General features: G+C 35.8%; 2 protein-coding genes across 6 annotated transcripts in view; both read right to left on the bottom strand.

Annotated features, from left to right (window-relative positions):
* Window positions 1–204: 204 nt before the first annotated feature.
* On the bottom strand, window positions 205–3953 carry LOC106622804 (nuclear pore complex protein Nup214). The gene is made up of 3 exons (XM_014242111.3): window positions 3295–3953; window positions 1794–1828; window positions 205–1729 (listed from the first exon to the last, which is right to left on the bottom strand). The coding sequence occupies exons 1-3, from the start codon at window positions 3317–3319 to the stop codon at window positions 554–556; spliced, it is 1236 nt and encodes a 411-aa protein (XP_014097586.2). The 5' UTR covers window positions 3320–3953; the 3' UTR covers window positions 205–553.
* Window positions 3954–8333: 4380 nt separating this feature from the next.
* thw (thawb) overlaps window positions 8334–25437 on the bottom strand; it is a 47603-nt gene continuing 30499 nt past the window's right edge. For 4 of the 5 annotated variants that reach the window (XM_036373637.2, XM_070106842.1, XM_036373636.2 and 1 more), the window contains exons 3-6: window positions 15975–16031; window positions 13114–13160; window positions 12647–12919; window positions 8334–12589 (exon numbers count right to left, since the gene is read on the bottom strand). In XM_036373637.2, coding sequence (XP_036229530.2) covers window positions 8963–12589; window positions 12647–12919; window positions 13114–13160; window positions 15975–16031 — 4004 coding nt within the window. In that variant the 3' untranslated portion in view covers window positions 8334–8962. The remainder of the gene's footprint in view (window positions 12590–12646; window positions 12920–13113; window positions 13161–15974; window positions 16032–25437) is intronic. The other variant, XM_070106851.1, reaches the window with a different exon arrangement.

Genomic DNA, 25437 nt, shown 5'->3' with positions numbered 1-25437 from the left:
TGTTAGTAAAAAGTATCCATGTTTTCTTCCGTTCTCATCTCATCAATCAATCTCATCTGCTATTTCGTTTCCCGGAATGCCTCCCTGCTTCCAAGGACAATGGGAGGTATTATCTCGATTTTTTGATTTTTTCTCTAGGGAGACTTCTAACATTGTATCACATGTTTATATCTTTCTATATGAAATTCTAAAAGCCGTATAAAATGTAGTTTTTATGAATACTTTATTTTGTAAAAAATATGTAAAATCATTCTAGTAATTATATTATTAATGAAGCGAAGTATGGGTAGAAAACTGTAGAAGTTGAGCGAAAACAGGCATGCCTCTGAAGAGAATAGTGTTGAATTATTTATGATGAGCTCGATGAGATAATGAATATTTAATTACTATAATAAAAATGGGTCAATGCATAAGATATTAAAATTAAGGTGTACAACCTAAGCAGTAGTACGGGCGTGGGAGAGTAGGGACATCATAAACCGGGTACAGATTCCAGTGGTCTTTAATATTATAGAAGGTTGATTTTTATATACTACTAAATAAAGGCGTATATTTAGGGACGTCGCTGCCGCTGCGATGGTGGTAAATATTCGCGATTGCTATTTGCGTTAGAATTGCTCGTGCCTGTCGGCACACCACTACCGCCGCCGACACCAACACCACCGGAACCATACGTAGACTGCGCGACAGAAATCGGTGCAACGGCAGTATTAAAGGACTGCCCGCCGGCTGCCGAGGCAGTAGGAAAGCGACCAGTATTTGCATTATAACCTGCCGTCGACGGCACTGGTGTCACAGTGCTAGGGATAGCGCCGAAAGCGGTGGGACGTAAATTGGCAGCACCGAAAATACCGCCAGCAGAGGGCAATGTAGCGCTTGTAGCACGTAAGCTGCTGCCACTACCTGCGCCTGGATAACTGGTCGGTTGGCGTGCACCTAATGCTGCGGCGCCTCCAGAACTGCTATAAACGCCTGCAGTGCGTTGTTCGCTGCCATAATCATATATGTAAGCATTGTTGCCGTATAGAGCAGGTGCCGTTGCGCATTCAAATTGATTCCACCATACGCACACGAGTGTCTCCTGACTGAAGATCGTGCCATTCGGACAAATAAATGAGTAGGTTCGGTTGAGTGCGCATATGTGAAATACTTGGCACTGCGCTTCGACGTCCGAGTAATAACCAGACAGTTGCTGTGCGCAATCGAAATTTGTCTGCGGTACCTCCGCATATACGGGATAATCAACGGCTGGTACACCCGGTATGGCTGAATAATCGCCTTCGCCACTATAGTCCACATCGTTAAGTCCTGAAACGCGTGGTGCATTGCCGTATGCCGACCGACCGCTTGTAATACCCGTCAGACCACCGCTGAATACGCCTCCTCCACCACTGCGTTGCTGTCCCGCTAAAATAGGACGCTTAGCCGCGTTGAAACCACCGCCCACTTGTAATGCCGCACCACTTGTGGCACCTGAATAAGCGCCTTGTCCAGTAGCACCTAGCGCCGACGGCTGCGTGCCAAAGCTGGGGAAAGGTGTAGCGGCAGCCCCGCCTGTGCCACCATAAGCAGTGCCAGCGGTGGACGGGAAACCCAGTGGCGAAGTCGGAGAGGCGGTCAAGGTGTTGCTGCCGACGGGTACTATCGGACGCAAGACATTCGAGCTGCCAACTCCGCCTCCAGCGACGTTCGCAATTTCAGGGCGTGCATAGTTGTAGCCACTTTGCGCCTGACAGGAATAAAAAATAAGTTAATCAAGTGTGTCCTTGAACTAGCCTACTGATCAGACTCACCTGTGCACACGTGCTGAATAGCAGCAGTGAAATTCCTGAAATGATACGAAAGAGAGTCGGTTATAGCAAGTAAAATGAAAACGCACAACATACATAAGATACATATGTATGTACAAATTTGTGTATATTTTGGCCACTGCAGCGCAAAATGAATTAAAGACGTCCGCTGCTGCAAATCAAAATGCGTCGGTCAAAGCGCGGTTGTGGCCCAGTTTTTTAAGGCCAAGAGCATGCCCCAAGCAGGCGCTGCACGTGATTACAATCTTTTGTGGCCAATTTAAATGCGAACATTTATCATTGGTTGCGGCGACGCTGACGGCACCGACTTCAGTTGGGTTTAGCTCATATTGACTGCATAGGTATGTTAACACTTTTTGTACTTACTTGAAGCTTGAGTCTGTTCTTTGTATGCTGGTATATTTATAGGTGCTTGTATGTGCATACGAATTTAGTTAGTTTATAAACCTGTGGAACTACACACATACCAACGTTGATATATAAATGTGCAATTCGTACTGAAGCCGCACGTGCCACACTGACCATATTTACTTTTTGAATTTTTGCTTTGGTGCCGACTTGGTGAGTTTAACCCGCTTCCGCTGTTTATGGTGCTGGCAGCAAATGACCCTGATTTCTTTAACCATTACCGTTTGCAAGTATTCATCTACGTACATCATTATGATACTCCTATACATACCTAAGTACAGTACTTTAATAATAAAAATAAAACAACGTCGGGTTAGTGACACCGTTTATAATTCAAGGAAGATTGAACGAATTTTTATGATCTTGCAAATGCAAAAATAATTGGTCTCATTCAACTCTTTTTTAGAAAGTATAAAGTTGCTGGTTTACAAATGTTTACAAATAAAAAATTTAGGGATAAGTTTATTGATTCTAATATTTATTATATATTGTACAAGTGTAGATCCTGGTTTTAGACCGTAGTTACCTACATTCTTAAAATCTTGGTTCCTTGGTTGGAGTTCTAGGTATTTAAAATGGTCATAAATATAAATTTTAATAACAATTTACCAAGGGTATATAAATATTAATATTTTTTACTTATAAAATGTTTCAATATCAGTTAATTCAAATAATTTATTTACTTATAAATTATAGTTAAAGTGAAAGTGGTTTCGGTCCAATTTTCTAACTGTTTTTGGTAGTACACAGAGGAAACTTGTACTGATCAGTTAGACGGTTTTTATGAAACTTGAATACTAAGAATGAATGAAATTTAAATTATATAACCTAAACTATAGTAAGTTATGTTTACAAAATTTTCTTTTGGAATCTTTTACCTAATTTAAAGTTTAACTTAATATTATTTGAAAAAATAAAGGGTTTTAGGGCTCCAAGCCATTTTGCAATTACTGAATAAACTGTTTTATGATTTGAGATTCTGCTTTGGCTGATTCACAGTAAACTGAAGTTTGAAAAATCTCAAAGACAAATTCTCGGTATCATTTATTTAATTTAAATTTTTAGTTTCACTTACCTAAATAATTCAGTATTTTCAACATATTCGCTAAGTTTCTGAAGCAGTGAGACAACTCAAAATGAGTTTTGAAAATAAATAACTTTTAAAGTATTTTATTTATTTATATATTTTAAGTATTTTAAGTCAACTCTATGCACTCATATACAACCGATCAAACACCGTATAACTTTCACAATCTACTACACGGCGTATACGCAACTATTATTCGTCTGGCCAATATCAAATGCTTGAACACCAGCCAACCGACCGACCAACTGACACTGCATTTGTGTGCATGGCTCTCCGAGTTCCAGCCCTTTTTATACAGCCTCAAACACATTTTTGCCGCCTAAAATTGCTCAACTCATCCACCAACAGTTTGCTGAAGCGATAGCGCTGTAGTCTCCAATGAGTGCCGCATAAGATTGGAGATTGAAATAGCATAAAATTCCACAGCAAACTATTAGAATTCTATTTTCATTCTAATTGTGTAGAAAGAACACTCAGCTGTTATACAATTCGTTAGTTGCCACTACAACTGATTGATTACATTGGTGTTTATTGTTTTTCGTTACATTGTTCGCTATGCAGTTGTAGTTGTTGGTATTTTGTGTGTTTTGCATTGCGCTTGCTGTTTGTTGCATCTTTGTTGAATTTACGATATGTGATTTTTTATCAATCCCCTGGGCACACGGAGGCAAGCATAACTACACAGGCACATTTATTTGTATGGATATATGTATGAATGTTTCAACAGTAAACTTGTTGCTTCTCGATTTTGTGACGTCGCTAACAACTTGTTCATAATTTTTGCTCATTTACTTTTAACCGTTTTCTTCGTATTTTCATTTGAATGTAGATTTATTACCGTGGATAATCCTATTGTTTCTACGCTAGCTCGACCCGGCCCATTAATTGAATTTAGTTAATCAATTGCGTGGTTGCCATATGATATTTTTTATTGAAACATTTTTGTTTTAGAGAGACGAAAATTATCTAGTACGGAATTTGGGGGTTGCGTGAAGGAATAAATGCGTTGCACTATATGATCCAGAGACCAGAGGTACAGACTAAGATAATATATACATCTATATTACCATAATTACGTGTAACGTTATGTCCGCGGTAAGCTCCTAAACTACTGATTCGATTTTAGTAAAATTAAGTACGCTATGTCAGTTTAATCCAACTTAAAAGACAAGTTAGTTTAAATATCAATTAAATTGTTAAAAATCAAAACAATTCATAAATAAATAAATATATTTTTAAGCATAAGCATGTGTTCAAAAAAAAAAGTTGTTATTATTATTATATTGTAGTTTTGAGTAAAATGACAAACGGAAAGTTCTATATAATAAATAAATAATAATTTCACTATAATGTATTGTTTGTTGAAATAGTTTTTAATGTATACTATAGCCACAACAACGCAACGCCCGGCTTTACTAGTATATTTATATGGATCGGCATTTTTGGAAGGTTTGTCAATTATCAGCTCCCATATAATAAAAAATATAAATCTTTGTGTGCGGAGAATCATTACTTATGTAGCGTATACAACACAATTCAAAAACACAATGTGGCAACAATGATTTCTCAGTTAAGTAGAAATATACTTATATAGCTTTTGTTACAAATTGCAACCCACTGATGTATTTTTACTGATTATATCTATTTATTATACATATAAAACAGTTGACATCGTCTCGTAATTCAGGGTCAGATGGTATCCTTGTGGCATATATCTTTTCTGTTTTTCTTATTAACCATGGCAGCTTCAATGTGAAGTTGACCTCCAAACGGCTTTTGTATTTATGTAATTTTCCAGAAATTTTGCCTTTTAACAAATCAAGGAAATGTCAATGTCTTTGTTGTAAAAATATTTTCAAAATAATTGGTCCAATCGTTCATGATTCACTCAGTGCGTGATTAAAAAATTATTCAATGGTTTTGTGTTTTTATTTTATTATGGAAAAACATGTTCAAACAATTTTCAATTATCGTGAGATATCTATAATGCTATCACTTGCTTTGCATAATAAGTACTTTTTCGACATTTAGGGCGTTTTTACAAGATATGTATTCAATAACAAGACCTTGAACAGACGTCTAAATCGTGTATTAGTTTCATTCTTCTCATTACTATGGACAGAACGCATTCGCAACCTTTCACATTTAACAGATTCTAAATACACAACATGCAATGCTTCTCGTCGTTAAGGTGCACATCTTTAACGTGCTCCGATTTTCAGTTTTCAAATACGAGCTACCGATATTAAAGAACAAATTTTCTTAATGAAATTTACTGCATTATACCCTGAACAGGGTACATTAAGTTTGCCACGATGTTTGTAACACCCTAAAAGATTTGTTGGAGACCGTAAAAAGTACATATATAAATGATCAGTGTGACGAGCTGAGTTTTTTTAGCCATGTCCGGCTGTCTGCATGTCTGTATATGGTATAGTCGAACAAGTCCCTCATATTTTGAGATATATTATATATATATAACTGCCGATATCGGACAACTATAGAATATAGCTGCCATTCAAACTGATCGATCAAAATCAACATAAAGATCTTTTTATACCCTTTAATGCTATAAAAATTGCACCTGTGACGGGTATTATAGGCTCGATGTAGCCGAAGTTAAGGTTTTTATTTTTTATTTGTATACAATTTAAAAGCGAATAGCAGATGACATGAGATGAAACTGTCGAACCAATTTGATTAAAATTAAATATTTAACATTCTCTTGACATACTGTTCGCGTTGTTGATTTCGCGAAATGAAAAAAAATTCGAGTAAATGCCGCATCTAATGCAAGCGGTCGAAGTCGGACTTTATCTTTTAGCCACAAACTAAGCCAGTAATAGTTGTATGTAAGATGGCTTAGCAGAACGTGTAGAAGTGAACGTATAATATCGGATATACAATAGTATAATTTAGTATCCAAATTGAGTGAAAGTGGTCCACGAATAACCTTAGCTGTCATATACATACAACATTTAATGCATTTCGTTACCCTAGCAGACTTTATACGAAAGTAATATTAAAAGTTAAAGCAAACAGTCTTCCAGATCTTCCTCCAGCCGCAATATACCCTATATAGTGTGTTCCGACTTTCCAACAGAACTGTTATGCTCTTGAAAATGTGCGATGTGTTACTAAAATAGAGTGGAAATGTTTTCTTAAAAATAATGTGGATTAGCGCTGAAATCGGCCAAGTCCTTGGTCTAAACCCCATTATCCCCAATATTCTTTGTTGACTTTGTATCACATTTGAGATTGCTTATAATATAAATATTTCGGATAGGAAGCAAAATATAGTAATAAAACTAACTACTAAACTAAAGGCCACTGGACCTATAAGTTAACAAACTTGGTACATACAGGTTGGTTGAAAAGCTTCTGCGCTCGAAATTCAATATAATTTTTCTTAACTTCAATACACTTATTCTAATGATTCTCCAATAATTTTATGCCATCTCTATAATGACTTTCCGGATGACTTTACCTTTCTGCAGATATTAAATCAACAAAATTCCTTTTGCATCCCAAAAAACTGATGCCATAACCTTTTTTGCTGATCGTTGTGACTTCACCTGCTTTGGAGCTGAACAACCAGCTTCAGTCCATTGTAAACTTTCTTGTTTCAATTTAGGATCATGGTGGTAGGTCCAAGTCTCATCCACAGTTATAAAAGGACGCAAGAAATCGATTTTATTCTGCTTTAAACGTTCGGTTTTTGTTGTAATTCTCCATGTAAAATATGAAGTGCGCATTCGTCTGAGATGCCTATGGCATTAGCAATTTCACGCTTAGTCAAACATGGATCTTCACTAACAATATTATGAACTTGTTCAATGATTACTGATGTGGTTGCGGTTTTTGGTCGTCCTTCGCGTGGATCGGCCTTAAGCCTAGTACGCCCACGAAAATTCAACGGTGCGTTTTGAAGGTGAGGACTCCCAATAAACTTCTAATAATTGTTCATAAATTTCCTTTGCTTTAAAAGCCTTCAAAACAAAGAATCTAATCACTGCACCATATTAAATTTTTTCATTAAAAAAATACTCTGACACGTCAATTTCAAATGGCTTGTAAACAAAAAAATAATTGACAGAGTGACTTGTAACTTTGCATGTGTTCTCACGACAGATGTAGCAAATTGAGAAAAAAAATGTTGGAGCTAGTAGTGCTACAAGTATTTCTTTATTATTTATTACTCAATTTTCAACCAACTTGTATATTCCTTGGAACTTTGAGAAGATTGTGTTTGCAGATGGATAAAATCGGACAATTGTTATTTTAATAACTTGGAAGTGAATCAAAAATTAAGCTAAAAAAATTAAATTCGGTAGAGGAGATTACTGGAGAGAGAGAGATTTGGGGTTTAATTTTTTCAAGTGGGCGTCGCGTCGCTTGCTAATGGGTTTAATTTTGTATATCTCATAAACTATTTAAGCTGTAACAATCGAATATAATTGCAACATTCCTTTCTAGCTTTTCTTCACGTCTGTAAACAAATTTTGGAAAATGTGCGTGACCACATCATGGACATGCTTTCTTAACCATATATTTTTAATGGTTTAGCATAAATGAAACTTACAGTCTAAAATTCTCCGGATTTGATGTTTACAAATTGCGAGAATGCAAACTGTTCGGTTACACCCGAACTTATCTTTTGAATGCAAGGTATTTTTTGAGTATGAGTATGTTGGGATGGAATCTGTGTACCTGGTACAATATCCAGCAAGTAATATTGCAATATAACATAGTTTTTCGAAGTAACTCGAAGTTCATGTAAAAAAAATATATGTGCCATTTATCAGCAAAAGTCATCTTAAGCGTTGATGCAACAGGTGCGTAAATAAGCGAAATTATTCGACTTGTTATTGGTGTTGGGAAAAATTATAGAAATTGCATCGACATGGTGCATAAGGCGTCGTCGTGGTTGTGGTAATAAAAATTTTATTCTTTTACAAAACAGCTTTTACTCACATACTCATATGTATATTTAAAAAAACGTACCTTATTTATTTATCTTATTTTTATTTATTTATTCGTTCATTGCATAAATTGTTGGAATTAATGTACAAAAAATAATATTACAGTGTGGCAGAATAAAACGTGTCTCTAACAAGTAATACATATTTACATTGGCGACAAAAAGAATAAGTCACTTTTTAGAAATAAATCATAAATAAAGTAAAGAGTTCATAAAAAGCATTTAATGAGAAACCCATTCAATTGTGCTTTCTCAGAGTTTGCCATAAAAAATATAGTGCTTTCGCATACCAGATACACTACAATAAGCGGTTTGAGTATTATCCCCAATACAAATGGAATCGCACACATAGGCACTTGAGCTAAATACTCGTTCATCCGGCAATTACAACTTAATATTATTTACAAGTAAATGTTTTAAAGAATTAAATATTAAAATAATAATTTCACATTGGTTTTTATACCAAACGATTTCGAAAAGCAAATACTCGTATTAATTACTTGGATAAAAATATTAACTAAAATTAAGAGTAGCAAATAATAAAATTAAGTTAAATAAAAAATCATAAACGTAAATAACTGGGTACAATTTAAAATAAAAAACCAAAGAAATTGCAGGGATAAAGTAGTTAGCTATTGCGAAGTATTCGATCGGACGGTGTAGCCATCGCTGGTCTTATCGTCTGCTTGTGAACTTTGAGGCCAACGAGTATAATGACTTGAGTAGCTCTAAGGCGCGTTCATCTGAGTTCGAGCTGGTGCTGCCGCTGCCGCTGCTGCCACCGTGGCTCGACGCAATCGTGTTGACTGTACTCTCCTCTGGATCCTCCACACGTATCTCGAATTTCGTGGTCTCCTCCATGCTGCCACTTGATTGTGTGACTGCGGGGATTGTTGTCGTCGTCCACGCGCCGGCTTCAGTGGTAGTACTGCCGGCTAACGGTAAATTAGTGGTGGCTGCCTGCCGAATTGTGGTGTCCACTATGCGTGCGGTTGTGGAGATTATTGGCTGGGAAGCCGCCGCTGCGGCTGCTGGCACAGAGGCTCCTTTGTTATGTGCAGACTTGCCACCTTCATTTGCCAACTTGCCGTCCATATCAATGAGCGCATTCAGAAGATGCTTGCGCGAGCGTTCCAAGGCTCTGCCATTTTGGTCGTCGCACGTCTGTATGAGTAATAGCAATAGACTTAGCACCTGACGATTGTGTTCCGCTTGTTGCATAACATTCTTCAGATGTAATGCTTCTGATTCATTGAGGCCGCCGAACAGTTTATTGGCAATACGTTGCAAACCATTGCTAGAGGGCAGTGACTCTTGTGGCAGATTGTATGCGTGAAACAGTTCTTGCCAAGAGTCGAATTCGGGTGATTGGTTGGTGGCAGCAGGATGGTGTGTTGTCTCTTCGGCAGAACCTACGCGTGTGTACTGCTCGCTAGTTCGTGCTGTGGTGCGTTGTGCATCCGATGAGAGTACACTTAATTGGCCGCGGAGAGTTGTGGCAGGGACTAGTGTTGTAGTGTCCTTTTGAGCAAAATTCAATGAACTAATGGTTGTGGTGCGTGGCTCCTTCATCAGACCGTCATTAATTGTCAGAGGGTCAAGGAAATCGGTCTGTGAAATGTGATTCCAGGGATTTTCGGTTGGTTTATTGCCCACATCGGAGGTGTATGCAGCTTTAACTCTGTTATTGCGAGGTATAACAAACGATTGAGTGTGCTCACCATGGAGAAATTCTTCATGTTCACTTGATTCACCCAGAGCCGATTGTAATTCTGCTGAGAATTGTTTTCGCAACTGTTGTCCGCGTGCGTCATTGAAACGTGGTCGGTAGGTTGTGGTGTCGGGTGCATCTGTGGTGCTCAAGAAGTCATTTGAGGGTGTAGAAAAGTCGAAGTTGTTGTTGATTTCGGCAGCGATACTCGATGCGGTGGCTGGCGGTTCAGTAACTATTGGCGACTGCGTGGGAAGATAAGTAGCAGCTGTGCCTGAGTTAAACAATGACCTATCGGTCGCTGTAACAGGTTCAAAATTTGGTTTTCCGCTAACTATTGTTGGTTCAGTCGGTCTGACTGCTTCAAGTTGTGCCCGGAATGTTTTGGGATCTTCTAAATAACTAGATATGGCTTCCGAGAAGACATGTGCTATTTTCCGGGAGTTAGGCTCTTCGGCCAGTTGACTAATTGTAGCACCGGTGGTTCCTATTTGTGGGAATAAGCTTAACTGATCATTAGACGCACCGGATCCATTTGTGCCACTGCTGCGGCCTGTTATATTTTCTGTGGATTTGCCACCAGCAGCGTGCAGTCCAAATAGATTAGAATACTGATTGACAGTGCGTTCACTGAGCAGACTGGTGCGTATGTCTTCAGACTTTTTGCTAACACCAATATTGGTTGCGGTTGTAGCGTCAACTTGTTCAGTGATTTTTATGGGTTTTAATGAGTATTTCAATGTCGTTATGGGAATGCTTGCGTCGGTACGCGCTATGCCTTTGTTTTCTGCTGAACTACTTACTGAGTTACTTGACGCGGCATTCTGCTCATTCGCAAAATATTTGGCTAATGAGACTAAAGCATCTGGTCCTGATGAAGGAGGTATATCCAAACCCTCACGTGCTTGTCCTTGGAATTTTGTCTGATCAACGTCATCAAATTTAGTTTTCAACAAGTTAATAGTCTTTATCATTTCCTGTACATTGCGTGTTACTGAGTCATCGCCATCAATGAGTGGTTGCGGTGCAAAGAGGAAATCGTCACCACCAGAATTTGATGTCGTTTTTGGACGTGCGGCATTGCGTGGCAAATAAGTCGGTCCTGTGGGCGCTGGTGTAGTGGAAGTAGTTGTAAGATCAGCAGAGTCTGGACGTTTTCTTGCTCGGTGCACTGGTAAATCTACATCAAAAGAACTCTTCGACGAAACTGCAGTTTTATGTTTCTCCCCGGATGATTCGTGATTGTACCTCATGCCGATTATAAGTGGACGGAGTGTTGTAATAGGTGTTGAGTTAGAGGTAGTATCCTGTGAAACCACTCTTCGTTTGGGATTTGGTGTGGAAGCAACAATATTTGATCCCACAACCGGTGAACCCTTAATGTAAAATCCTTTACCTTCAGTGGTCTTGGATTTAGCCACAGTTGGCACAGTTGGTGTATAGAAGGGTGTGCTACGTGTCGTATCAAGTCGCCGCGCGGTCGAATATGTGCCAAGAGCTTGATATGGTGTAGTATTTGGTAAACGTGTTTCTACAAAACGTGTTGAGTATCTTGGCTCATTTGAGTCCGATTCATCAGATTTAATAGAGGAACCAGAACGTGATTTCGCGCGACCCTCCACAGGGACTACTTGGCGTGGCTTCTCAAGCAATGAAGGTTTCTTACTGAATTCCCGGCTATCAACAGCTACTTCTTTTGATTCCTGTGAGTTGAGTTGAGACTTAACATCCTCACGATAACGCTGTTGACCACGCTTACCATCTCGAGCACGTTCCGCAGACTCCTTTTGATAGTTGTAACCTTTACGAGGGGTAGTAGAGCGATCATTGCTGTTGTCAGTGTTGTTGCCATTGCCATTACCGTTGCCACTGTTATTACCGTTTCTGCTAGCATTTTCTTTGGAGTTATTATTTCCGTTTCTACTCGCTTTTTCATTCCCATTTCTGCTTCCACTAGCGTTATCGTTACTATTACTAATATTATCTTTTTTATTGCCATCCACATTGTTATTGCCATTTCCACGCCGTCCTTCCACATAAGCACTATTACGTCCATTATTTCTTCCACGATTTTCTGCAGATTTCGTTTCCACAATGTCTACATTCGGCTTTTCGTAGCCAAAACTGTTGCGCCTTCGCCCGTCTACGAAAGACCCACTTTCAGCGGTAATTTGTGTTTCATCGTTATTGTTATTGTTGTCGATACTCGCCGGTATCTGTGTCTTTTCTCCCTTCAATTGTTTTTCTCCAGAAAGGTCCTCAAAATCTACAGTTTCCAGAGAAGGTTCTTCATTCGAGTCGAAACGTCGCTCCGGCTTAGCCGATTGCCGTGGACGTGGTACTTCATTGTTCACTTTTGCCTTTATATTCAAGCCACCACCGACAATATTGAAACCTTGCACCGGTACGGAGGGGCGTATGCGTTGTACGCGCTGTTTATTGAGTATCTCTGCACTGTCTGCATAGTAACCGGGTGAGCCAAGACAATTCACCTTGAACCACCAGTCACAAGTGAGTTCACTTTGTTGAAAAATTGTGCCATTGGGACAGAGGAAGGATATCTTGCGTCCGTCTTCGCAGATATGAAATACCTGTTGCAGAAAAAGAACTTGTAAATGCCAATATTAGTGGGTTATTTGTACACTTACCTGGCAATCTGTCTCCATATCCGCAAAGTATCCATTGCCGAAAGAGCGGCAACTAAATGTCGTTTTCGGTATACGTGGATAGATGGGAAAATCTATGCCCGGCCTGCCGACCACGCCCTGATACACCTCATAGTCCACATCCTCATCGGAAGAGCGCTTTTTCAAGTGATGTTTGTGTTCATTAACATCCGTATGCGTCTCATAACGTTCCTCCTCAAACTGAGCGGCACCGGTTTGTTTGGCTAAAACCCGTGCTGGCGTGCTGTCGCTCTGCTAACGGGAAATATAAAATAAGAGAATTTATGAGCTACTCTTTGTATTCAACCGACAAGTGCAAAAGTCAAGTTAGGGTTAAGAGTACACATTTCTTTGAGTAATTATTTTAATTTCTTAGAGCGTAAAAGTATTGATTCATAAATATAGTATATTTGCAAGTTGGAAGTTACCCTTTTTCGACCCTAACTTACGTTTGTTTCGGCGCTGCTGAAGCTAAGCATTGTGACGAGCAGTAGAACTGTAAAAAGTTGATTAATATTATTATATTTGTAGTAAATGAGATATTTCATATTTCATTAAGGTATTCACTTTTATTTATATTTCTTAGAAGTAAGAATATATTACAACAATATACTCAGACTAATTTAAATTAAGTAGGAAAAATAGAGTTTTTACTGAGGATGCGTAGGTGCATGAAAATAAACATTTGAGGATAAGAAAGTTCATGGAGGGTTGACACAACAAGTATATGATGTTATCTAGAAAGAATTTGAGTGAGATTTATACTTATTTTATTAAATTTGTTTTAGCTACTAAATCATATTCGAGGAGCGCAATTATCCTCTATAAGCCTTGCACGTAAATTCGAATAGGATGAAATAGACTAATGGGGGTATCTTTTCACTGCATTTGTGAAATGTGGGGCGACAAATCATTTCGACTCCTAAAGATGCCGGCCAGCCACTTCGAACAATAGTAATTATTTACATAGTTTTACAAGCGGTTCCTCTAATGCTTATTTCACCTTAAATTTGTTGTAAACATATATTACATTTTTGAAAAAAAAAAAAGTTCAGAAAAACTTTCTTATAGCAGAACTTTAGGGTTTGAATACCCACATGCGATATCGGATTAGTAGATAAATTTGTCTTTTAGAATTTGGGTTCACTCTTCATGTCATCCCAGAAAAAAACCTAAAACCAGGTTTCAAAAATTAATATATCCGTTGACCTACAAAAAAAATTCAACGAATGTCTAATGAATATTTTGATAAAAAAATCAAATGATTATAAATTAGTTGCGCAATCGGATGCATCGGTGTATGTTCCGCACAGATTTCGCACACCCTAATTGCTAAGCTAATTTGTTGGCCTCGAAACTGTTTGTGGTTGTTGTCATTTGATTTGCAATGTGTGATTAATGTTGTAATATTAATATTTAATGTTGACTTCGATTTGTGTTTAATTTTTGTAGTGATGCTATGTTTGCATCTTTTTTGGAAATATTTTTCGCAAAAATTCATCGATCTAGTCATTTTTGATTCATTGAAATTTTGTCGATATCGAGGTCACACTACAATGGTGAATATGAAATTCCAAAATCGTGTTTTTTTGCGTGCGAAAAGTGTTAACATCTCGCAATGGTTCGTTGGGTCAAGTTTGCACTTGAGCATAATTGGAAGAAACGAATTTCGTTTTGTGCTCGGTGGCTACACCCGATGCAAGAGTAACAAAATTTTGGGTATCAAAATGAATATTTTAGTGTTGTTTTGTATTTATTTTATCCATTTTACCAAACGCTATTTTTTATGTAAGTTTAGAAGTAAATTTCTAATCGTATTCATAATTTATCACTTTGATACCTTTATTATGTATATGCGTATATTTGGTGGAAGTTATTCACTTTAGCTCGAACTCCTAACCATAAACAAAGGTGCATTAAATAAGAAATTGTTGTGAAATGTCTTTGATCCACCCATGTTGTTGATTTTAAAATATCTTGGCCGCCCTTATAAGCATAATAAAACATGACATGGTGTTTTTGTGTTCAAAATTGGCTTTATTCATCAATATAATCTCCATCAAAAGCAACACAATGATTCTAGCGCCGTTCTAACATTTTAATACCACTTTTCCGGTTTGTTACGTACAAACATGCAATTTAAAGCCAACACGTTCTTTTGAAATCATGCAACTTCACTTTCCGATCATTCAGAACGATTTTGTGGATTTTTATACTCTGAACAGGGTACATTAAGTTTGCCACGAAGTTTGTAACACCCAGAAGGAAACGTCGGCGACCCTATAAAATATATACACAAATATCGTCAGTCTGTATATATACAAACTAGTACTTCAGTTTTTAAGCTATCTATCTAAAATTTTGCACCCGTCCTTTTCTCACTAAGAAGCTGCTATTTTGTCGGGCCGACATCGGAATACTATAGCATATAGCTGCAATACAAACTGAACAATCGGAATCAAGTACTTGTATGGAAAACTTTTTTCTTGTTTTTTATGTTTTCTGGTGTTACAGCCTCATTTGGACATCTTTGGTGTCTCTACGACTACGCTTGAAGTGTGCTAAATCCCTATAAAACTTTTGAAAGCCATTGCTGTCAGTTGACTTTTGAAGGTTAGTACTAACTGAAAATGAGGTGAATTCAATAAAACTAGCGCCATCTATATGGGAGGCCCATGTGTTATATCTCACATTATCTTATTTTAACGCTGCTTTAGTTCATCATAATCTGCTAGGAGAATGTGCTGAACTTGTTTTATTGGGTTTCGTACAATGTAGAATATAATTACGTTCTGATGATATAGGATTTGAAACTGTTACTGAGACTGGAAAGTTCGAGGGAGAATTTTCTGTCAAAAGGGCACCATTAACTTTAGCTTCAAAATACCAGACTCTTGTAGTATTTTTCAAGCAGAAGTAGCGGCAATTATGCCTGCACTTCTTACTGACAGTGTGCTCAAGTTTAGTCAAGAAGCCATTATTCAATTGGGCTCCACGAGCTCTTTTGCAGGAACGAATTCGATAAACCCAATTTTCGAGTGCTTTTTCCACTAAATCGAGTCATATGTCAAGAATAGCACGTTTAATATTGACTTCTAAAGCTTGAGGAAAGTCTGGTTTATTGCTAAAGACCAATGACTTCAAAAAACCCCACAAGAAGTACTCTAATGGTGTTAAATCTCAACTTCTTGGAGCATTAAATATTTTATTATTATTTAAAATAAATTGTTAAATGAAAGTTATGTAAAGATTAACAACAAAATAATTAAATCGATCTGGTAATATTGCAGTTAATATCTATTTCACATACCGCTGAGTACAAATTTCATTCCCAGCTTTCGTGTTTCCATTTTAAAAACAAAAAAATCTGAAATGAAGGAAACAAAAATAAATAGGTTAAATATATATTGGAAGTATAATATTTTTACATTTAAATATAAATTTTAATAGATCCATGTTTGTATATATAAGCGCGTTCAAGTTACAGTTAATCCAAAATAGAATAATATTGAAAGCATCACTTACTAATTTTGTTGTTATTTAAAGATAATTTTACGTTTGCAAATAAAATACAATATTTTTTTTTAGAAAATCCTAAATTTGATGTTATGTAAGCGGGCATTCGCCAAAATCGAGTTATGCTGCTATCCCTGTGAAGAAATATAACATAAACTTCTTGGAAAAATTTAATTTTTATAAGTAAGGTCAATTTTATCATAAAACAAAAATATACAGTTTACGAAATACGTCTTCCTTAAATTTATTGAATTGACAGAAAGTGTCTGCGATATTTAAAAATGTGATCAACGATTTTTTTTCATTTAAATCCACGGCATCTCATTCATCATTGTTGATATTTAATCTTTTCTAACTTCTCTGTTTTCCAACCAATTTCTCGGGCAGATAAGATAGAGTAAAAAACAAAAGAGAAATAACGGTTATACATAAAAAAAATGTGTATTTATTTACAAAGGGTTTGGATATGTACAAGCATTTTTCAGTTGGGGATGGTTGGTCTTATTACGTTTAATTATCTTTGAAATTCTTACAGGAATTTAAAGGGAGTTTATTATGTTATACATATGCTTTTTGATATGTACTATATACTATACATTTTAGAAAATGATCTAAGCAACGTAGCAGCTCTTCCAGTTTTGGAAATCAACAATGCAAAGTTTCAAAATTCCATGCTGAATGCAAAATAATAATAGCAGCGTATACTAAAGCAATAAAAGGTAAAAGCAGCCGCGGCTATAATGCCACATAGTTGCCACTTTCAGTCAGTTGACGCCACTTTGACGCTAATTTGCCTGTTAACTTGCCACATTTGGTCAGTGTACTCAGAGGTTGTGCGAGTGTTGGATGTTCTTCATTTAGTTATTTTTTACCTTAAACATATGTATATAATGAAATTGTGAAAACATGTGCAACGAGGATTACTCAACGCTGCTTTGCTGCTTTTGTTTAGCCTCAGCGCGATGCGAAGGTGTGACAAGCCCCATGAAACTAGGAAGGACGTTTGTCTAGGCAGTGGCATTTTAAACTGGTCGTGCCACTATTGCGACATCACAAAGAAAAAGAAAATGTAAAGACGCGGAAGTTGTTTATGAACATGCAACGTTTTTACGTGCCTTTTTTAATTCACTGATTATTTCTGGCCAGGAGTATTGGAGTGTTGCTCTTACAATTTATTTAAACAATAACATATATAATAGATATTTGTTTAAAAATGTATTAAAAAATTATTTTTGTACACAACTTATTTTTTAGAAATCTTAGTTAAGAAGCAAAAAAGCGTTTTGCCACAAACAACCGTTGTAACTGCCGACGAAGAATTAAATTAATTGATTATAAAACAAACAAACAAAAAAAGACAGTGAAATTATGGAACCGTATGAACTCTCTCTCTAAAGTTTTCAACTTTTAAAATATAATATTTATATATTTGAGACTTTTTGTTAAGTTGAATTTAATATTTAAGCGAAGGAATAATGAAAGAAATTCGCAAAAGCAGTACGTTGGGCAGCTCTTTTTGCAGACATATGGTACATATATGTATAGGATTATCTATTTTTTTCAAATTAAAGAGTGTTTTAATTCTTAGAAAAGAGGAAGATTTACATTTGAATTCTATTGATAACTCAGATGAAAGTTTAGATATTTTTGATGAAAGCAAGCAAAACAAGAAAAAACATTAACTTCGGGTGCACTGAAGCTATAATACCCTTTCGTAAAGATATCTCGTCAAATGGAAAATTTTTACATAGAAGCAATGTACAGTTTGTATGACAGCTACGAGTATATGTTATCATGATTCGATATCGGCCGTTCCGACAAATTAGCAACTTCTTGGTGAGCGAAGGACGTGTGCAAAATTTCAGAACGATATCTCAAAAACTGAGAGAATAATTCGCATATATACAGACAGATGGACGGACATATCACTAAATCGCATGAGCTCGTCACGCTGACCATTTATTTATATTCTTTCCGTTTCTTTTTGGGTGCTTTGGCAAAATTTAATTACTTTGTATTAATTCAGACGTTTGTTAGATAAAAATTACCACCTCGCGAAAAAATAAAAATTACTATCACTGTAAGTACAAAATAGTGAAAAGTATTAGCTTAAAGTATTTAATTAATATGTGATGAAATTTTACAAAATAAATATTAACAAACTCAAATGAATTTGAGCGCGCTTGTTGATTTACTACATAGAAAACACTTGGTTGAGCTGATCACAGCTATGCAAATAATACGCGCTTGATAACGGCAACTTAATAGGTCCACCTCTTATAAATCTTCATAACATATGATATGTAAATAGCATCTATGTATATCTATTTATACATATACCGAAATAAATATGAAGCCATAATTTGGCTTGCACAAAAGTTTATCTGAAGTGGCTGCAAAAATATAAATAAACAAAAATTAATAAAATTCACGCAAATTTAAATATTTTATATGCTGGCTTCTTCTTTAAAATTTGCCAGTGCAATGGCCGCTCATTAGTTTAAGTATATTTGTATATGGAAAATAAAACTATTAAACATTAAATTTTACAATTTATAAAGTTTTTTTCATCTTAACGACAGCAACTGTAATTACAGTCTAATTCTAGGTTAAGAGCTTGAATAGAGCTAGAAATTAACTTGTTAGTTTTGATCCCCTTAATAAATAATAATAATTTAATATCTACAGATGCATTGAAATACTTCTTGACTCAAGCTAAAGCTTCAGCTGTCTTAATATATACTATTATATTAGGATATTTAAATAGTTTTACAGTCGATTAATATGTGATGTTAGTATTAATATAATTTGTTTTTATTTTAATAATATTATATAATATATAACTGCATTAAATAAATAATTTTAGAAGATTTGCGAACAATAAAATGAAAAAAAATTGTTTATTTTGAAAAAATGTTAACTTCGGCTGCACCAAAGCTGTAACACCCTTTAACTTGTATAGCACAAAAGGGTATACAAATCTCTTATCTTCCAATATATATTTATTGTCCAATCTGAATAATTTGTTCGATGTTTATAGTGCTGCCTTTGGCAATAATTTGTGCAAAATTTCATGAAGATCTCTTGTCAAATAAAAAAGTTTTTCAGTGAGCAGCATCTTGGAAAAAAAGGACATGTGCAAAATTTCAGATCGATATCTCTGTTCAGGGTATAATCAATGATTAGAGGAACGCGCTGAAAATAATATTCACGAATATGTTCAATCCCCTTTCAATATAAAATGCAAAATTATGTAAATAGTAAAAAACTCGTAAAATTGAAAACAGTTGTGACTGACAGCAAAATCACTTAAGACGCGAAAAATGAAGTATCGGCCGTTAAAGCTAACTAATCGGTAATGTCATGTTGCAATAACAACACTAATAATAAAGAACCAGTAGCAGAAACAGGCGACAAATTCTCCTTAATATTTTATCTTTCTTAAAGCACTGACATTATCGAAGCTTTTTGTCGATTTCTATGTCAAATTAAGACTGATCAGCAATGTGACTGCCAGTCGAAAAATCCACGGGAAAATAGGCGGGAGAAGGTGTAATGGAGTGTAGAGTTAGGAAGTAAATGTAAAGTATTAAGTAAGCGATATTCGAGACAGCTTGTGGATGAACAGGTGCAGAATTAGCAGACAAAACAGCAGACAGACAGCAAAGTCATCTGTTGGCAGCTTGAAGTCAACACTACCGCTTAAAAGCTTCGAAAAAAAACTTTTCGCTACTTATTTGTTATTCAATGTTTTCGCTGAGGCATCTGCCGTTTTTCGTTTCGTTTTCATTTATAGAAACCGCTAAGTGCAAGTACCGTTTGAAATTTTGCATATAACGGCTTACAGTCATTGCTGACACCTCTTGTGGTCATATGCTGCATGCTGGCAACACTCTTTTTATACCTATGCAGTTTTCTATATCTTATTGTTATTGCTGTTGCATATTTAACTCACAACTTCCGTATGCAAAAGGTAAAAAAGATAATGGGCAAAAATTAACAGGAAAAGTAAAGAGAAGAAACATTTGAAACGCCTGTTAACCGAGAGGTCAATTACGCGGCAATTTTGCGGACACGGGCACAGCCACCACGACAGATTCTTGAGTGACAAGCGTGCGAGAGTAAAAATAACAAAAACACCGAAGAAGGAGCAAAAACAAAAAGAAAGGGTTAATTTAGGTTGAAAAACAAAGTTAATGATAATGAGGGAAATAGGTAAGTTTGCCGCTTTCCACCATTTTGCGACTTAACAAGCTGTTACTGAAACCACATCTAGCCAACCGGAAACGGATACACACGCTTTACATACTTTCGTGGAAAATAAAACATTGTAAAATATCAATAACAACAACGTACAATTGGCTTGTATGCTTGTTGCATCACTTACATTCGTGCCTTAACATTTGCTTGAGCGACATTCACGCTTTCAGTGTTGCAAATATTTAAACTGATATGTGATTAAGAAAGACTGGTGTCCGAAGTAAATTATACTAATTGCAGAGCAACGAAATTACCGCTTTGTACTGCGTTGAAACTAACTCATATTTGTGGTTCCGCTTAGAAAATCCAATAGCTGAAGAGAAGGCTAGAATCTCTTCAGCTATTGGATTTTCTAGAAGGATGGCTCATAAATCTTTGACTCCTTGGATTGAATGTCGTTAGTGAGATAAATTATATGTAATAGGGCTGAAAAGATCATGGCGCTTCTATATCAGAGAACCAGAATTGGATGTTTACGCTTTGTAGTTAGATCTTACCTCTTACCTATCTTACCTTAACTCGATACACGGAATGGGGGAAAAAAAAGTATACAAAACGATTTCGGATTACCGTAAAATTAAGTTCATTCCGATAGCTGATATACTGAAGGTACCTAAGAAAAGCGTTGAAAATATCGATAACGCAAGAATAACATAAATCGTGGCAAAATTGTTTCGTATTATTCCCGAATTTTCTCCGGATTTGGCCCTCATAACATTTTCCAGTTCTCAGACCTCAAAATAGTTCTCAGTGTAAAATAATTTAGCGACAATGAAAGTTAGTTACCCTATCCGACATATAATCGACAAAAACCACTTGGTGGGTGTGAAAATCATATTTACGTAGTAGGTTTTGTGTAGCAGGCCACGTCACTTAGTATATACTCTCTATACGCTACCATTAGATACAATTAGGTACTAATTAGCCCTATACGAATATTTGTAGTGGAGATTGATTAGTTGTAAAACGTTACAAATAATTTATAAATATTTAAAATGTTTTTCAAACATCTTTATTTTGTCATAGCTAACATTACTTGTTTCTTTATTTATTTTTTAAAAGTTTACAAAGTAAATCATTGCTTGGTAAGAGTTCGTTCTTTTCGTTTTATCCCGCGTATAAATATTGATCTTAAACGAAGAGGTAGCGATCTTATAAGTGATAAGTGATCTACGAACTAATAGAAACAACTCTATTTGAATTCTTAACGGGTTGGGTTATAGTCTTACGCTCAGCAATGACGTCGCATATCAAAAATTCGCCTGACTTCGGGCATTTGCTTATAATGTGAAATATAAGCACTATACTTTATACTATAAAAGTTGGCGCAATTAACGCACATAAAATCAGCGACATATTTATACTTGTATAAATGTTTAGTCACTGATGCCCTAAAAGTTATATACCATGCATCGTTGCAGCTGCCGCCCTCTAAAAGTTACAAACTCATATGTGATTATAAAATATCAGATAATTGCACTAACATCTGTATAAGCATATACACATGTACTTGTATGTATGGATTTATTTATATCAGATATTCAATTGCTTCGGCTTCAACTAATAGCCAACTTATTTATACAAAGCCAAGAAGCGTTTTCTCGGCAACTTCCGCAATGGAAATTAAGCATTTATATGACGTTATGATTATCATATGCATATGTTCATACTTATATGTAGGTATATAAGCAAATTTCAGTATGTGCATATGCAAAGGAGTTAATTACCATAGTTTTGGTAATTTAATTGCTTTTTTAATTGCCTCTTTTTCGGTGTTTATTGCACATTTGTTGTTATTAAGTTACTTATATGGGTATGTAGTTGGCTCATTTATATGCAGCCTTTGTTGTTTCGTTGTGTACGTATGTGCTCAGTAGATTTTCATTGCCTATTGGTGGGCAATTGCCATAAATATGCGCTGCTGAAGGTGATTTTTCAAATGTTTAAATTTTTACTCTTCGGGTAGGTTCCTTGTTATATGGTCTTAAATACAGCTGCAGAGTGTGTTGTTTCTTTTCAAATTAGTTATTAATTGAGAAATTAAGTGCTACTCTGAAAACTGTGAAATTTTCGTGGCGAATGCTCGAATTCGCTCTAGAATTATAGCGTTGAGTGAGGCATACTTTTTGTAAGTAGTGTACAAGGTAAAATTCAAAAGTTCCAGGACTTTTTAAACAACGCGGCTTCTAGTGACGCCATCTGTCTGAAATTGTTAGCCCTCAATTGTGTATTTTTCAGTGTTGTCGTATAAAATTTATATAACAGCTGAGATATCGCACTACATGTGACATTACATTTGTAGTGTCGGTCGGAAAATGAGCATCGAACAAAGAGCCAACATTAAGTTTTGTTTTAAACTTGGTAAAACTTTTACCAAAACTCATCAAATGATGAAACAAGTTTATGGCGATGATTGTCTATCCCGTAGCCGTATTCATGAGTGGTTTAAACGTTTTCAAGAGGGACGGGAGGATTTGGAAGACGACGAACGTTCGGGCCGGTCAAAAGATGTTGTGAACGAAAAAAACACGCAAATTGTGCTTGAATTCATTAAAAAAGAGCCGAAATCAACGCTTCAATATATGGAATCGGAATTATCAAAATCCGCAGCGTCGATTTATCGTATTTTGACAGAAAATTTGGGCCTAAGAATGGTTTGTGCTCAATTTATCCCGCACACTTTGAAACAACACGAAAAAGACCTCAGAACTCAACATGCAATTTGGCCAAAAATCGCATTCATATCATCAACCATTCACCCTATTCGCCTGATATGGCACCCTGCGATTTTTATTTGTTCGGAAAACTACATTTGGCCGTGAAAGGAAACCGCTATGTTGACGTTGATGCCATCCAAAAGGCGACGACCGCCATCCTCAACGCTATACCGACAAATGACCTAAAAAAGTCATTCAATAACCTTCTTGAACGTGCAAAACGTTGTATTCAGGCGGAAGGAGACTATTTTGAAGCAACCAATAAATTAAAAAAAAAAAAAATAATAATATTCGTTTTTTAATAAAAGTCCTGAAACTTTTGAATTGCACCTTGTATATATATATTATATGTTAATCATCCACTTGCATATAAAATTGTGCCTCTAAAACGCCTATGGAGAATAGTGTCTTGGCATTATTTTATTATTTAAGAAACATAAACCATCTGAAGAAAAATATACTTGTATGAAAGAATATATGAGTATTCTTGGTAGAAATAATAGAAAACAGATGCAGAGTTGTGAAAGCATACTAAGTTTAAAAGCTCCTCATTTGATCGGAAAGTACCGAAAGATAGCATCTTGTAAACAGAAATTTGGTGCTTCTTCTTTTACTACATACAATAATTACATTCAACAGCAATTGATATTGCTGATAAAAAATAATTTCAGGTTTCTTTCTTAAGTCTTCATTCCTACTCAGCTGCTAAGTGGTATTAAGCTCTTCGAATGTTTTTACAGTTAGGCATCTCTCTACAAAGAAATATGTGCCAACTGTCTTTTGCATTGCAGGTTTCGCTATTTTAAGCAAACGCAAAACAACAACAAATGCAACAAACCTTATGCAACATTTGAACTTCAAGTTGATCAACATAGCAATTTATCAAAGAACTCATAGCAAGTGCAGCGCCAGCAAAAACAAACTGCAAACATGCGCAAAATATGTGTGTATGTGCAAAGGTAAAGTCGGTGAAACAAAAAGTGCCAAGCAAGTATTAGCATAATAGATACTGAGTGCATTTAAGCAACAGCAAACAAGTTATGCTTGGCAGCGAATCGAAGCTTTGTTGTGCAGCCAAGAGTGGGATGGTCTTGCATGGTGCTTTGAAAGCTCGGTTGTAGGTGCATGCATTGTGTTTGCAAAACAGAAGTGTGAGTACAAGTTCAAATTACAAAAACGTTGCAAACATGATGACTTTATTTCGATTCATGCTGTATTGCTTTGCTAGATGCTAGGTTGTACATAAATGCTGATTGTCAAGTGACACAAAAAACAAAAAATGCATAAAAATAAAAAGTTGAAAAGGTTAAACAAGAACTAAGTATATTTTAAATTTTAAATTGTGGACACAACTTTATTGTTATGGTCGAAACTTGTTTATAGTGCTAATCGAGGGGAAAATTTAGCAGAACTTTTGGAAGTGCAATCGAACGTCCACCGTGAAAACTGAATTGCTTGTATACTTGTAGCAAAAATCAGATCCAAAATTATAAAAAGGCTGTTATCAGACCAATGTGGAACTAAATAAAAAAACGATGGTTTCCTATTTAATCTAGCTTTAAATATTTATTAGATTAACTTCCAAGGCATTAACATATCTATAACAGTCTTTTTGTTAACATATTTGGGTTAACCAAAACTATTAAATTATTTTAAGGACTTTACTTACATTTTTCTTAAATAAATTCTAAAAGAAATATACTGCAATTTTTATTAAATTATTAAATTTTTCTTATTTATATAAAATATTCATATCAGCAAGACATTTTTTACAACGACACGTTTATAAAAGTATATAATTCATTACCTTTTATTAATGGTGGAAAGTTTGGTATGCCAACTTTTTTGCAAATTTCGAATAGTTGTATTCAGTTCCGAAGCGTTTCCTGTTTAAATTTATGTACCAATTCCATAAAATATCTTTTGTTATGATATTTTGTAGAAATTTTATTGTATTTAGACGTTTATTATTATTTTTGTATACCTTGAACAGGGTATAAGTTTTCCACGATGTTTACCCGATTGGAAACATCGGAGACCCTATACAATATATGTATAAGTGATCAGCGTGTCGAGCGCATTCGGTTTAGCCATGTCGGTCTGTCTGTCTAGTCCCTCAGTTTTTGAGATATTGGTCGGAAATTTTGCACACGTTCTTTCTTCATCTAAGTAGCATATAGCCATACAAACTGACCGACCGAACTCTAGTCCTTGTATGGAAAACTTTTTTATTTGACAAGGTTTTATCACGAAGTTTGGCACGAATGGTTATACAAGGCT

This window comes from Bactrocera oleae, chromosome 2, assembly GCF_042242935.1.
Source record: "Bactrocera oleae isolate idBacOlea1 chromosome 2, idBacOlea1, whole genome shotgun sequence".
Lineage (NCBI taxonomy): Eukaryota > Metazoa > Arthropoda > Insecta > Diptera > Tephritidae > Bactrocera > Bactrocera oleae.
The sequence above is the reverse complement of the archived record's forward strand: the minus strand, read 5'-3'. Positions and strand labels throughout refer to the sequence as shown.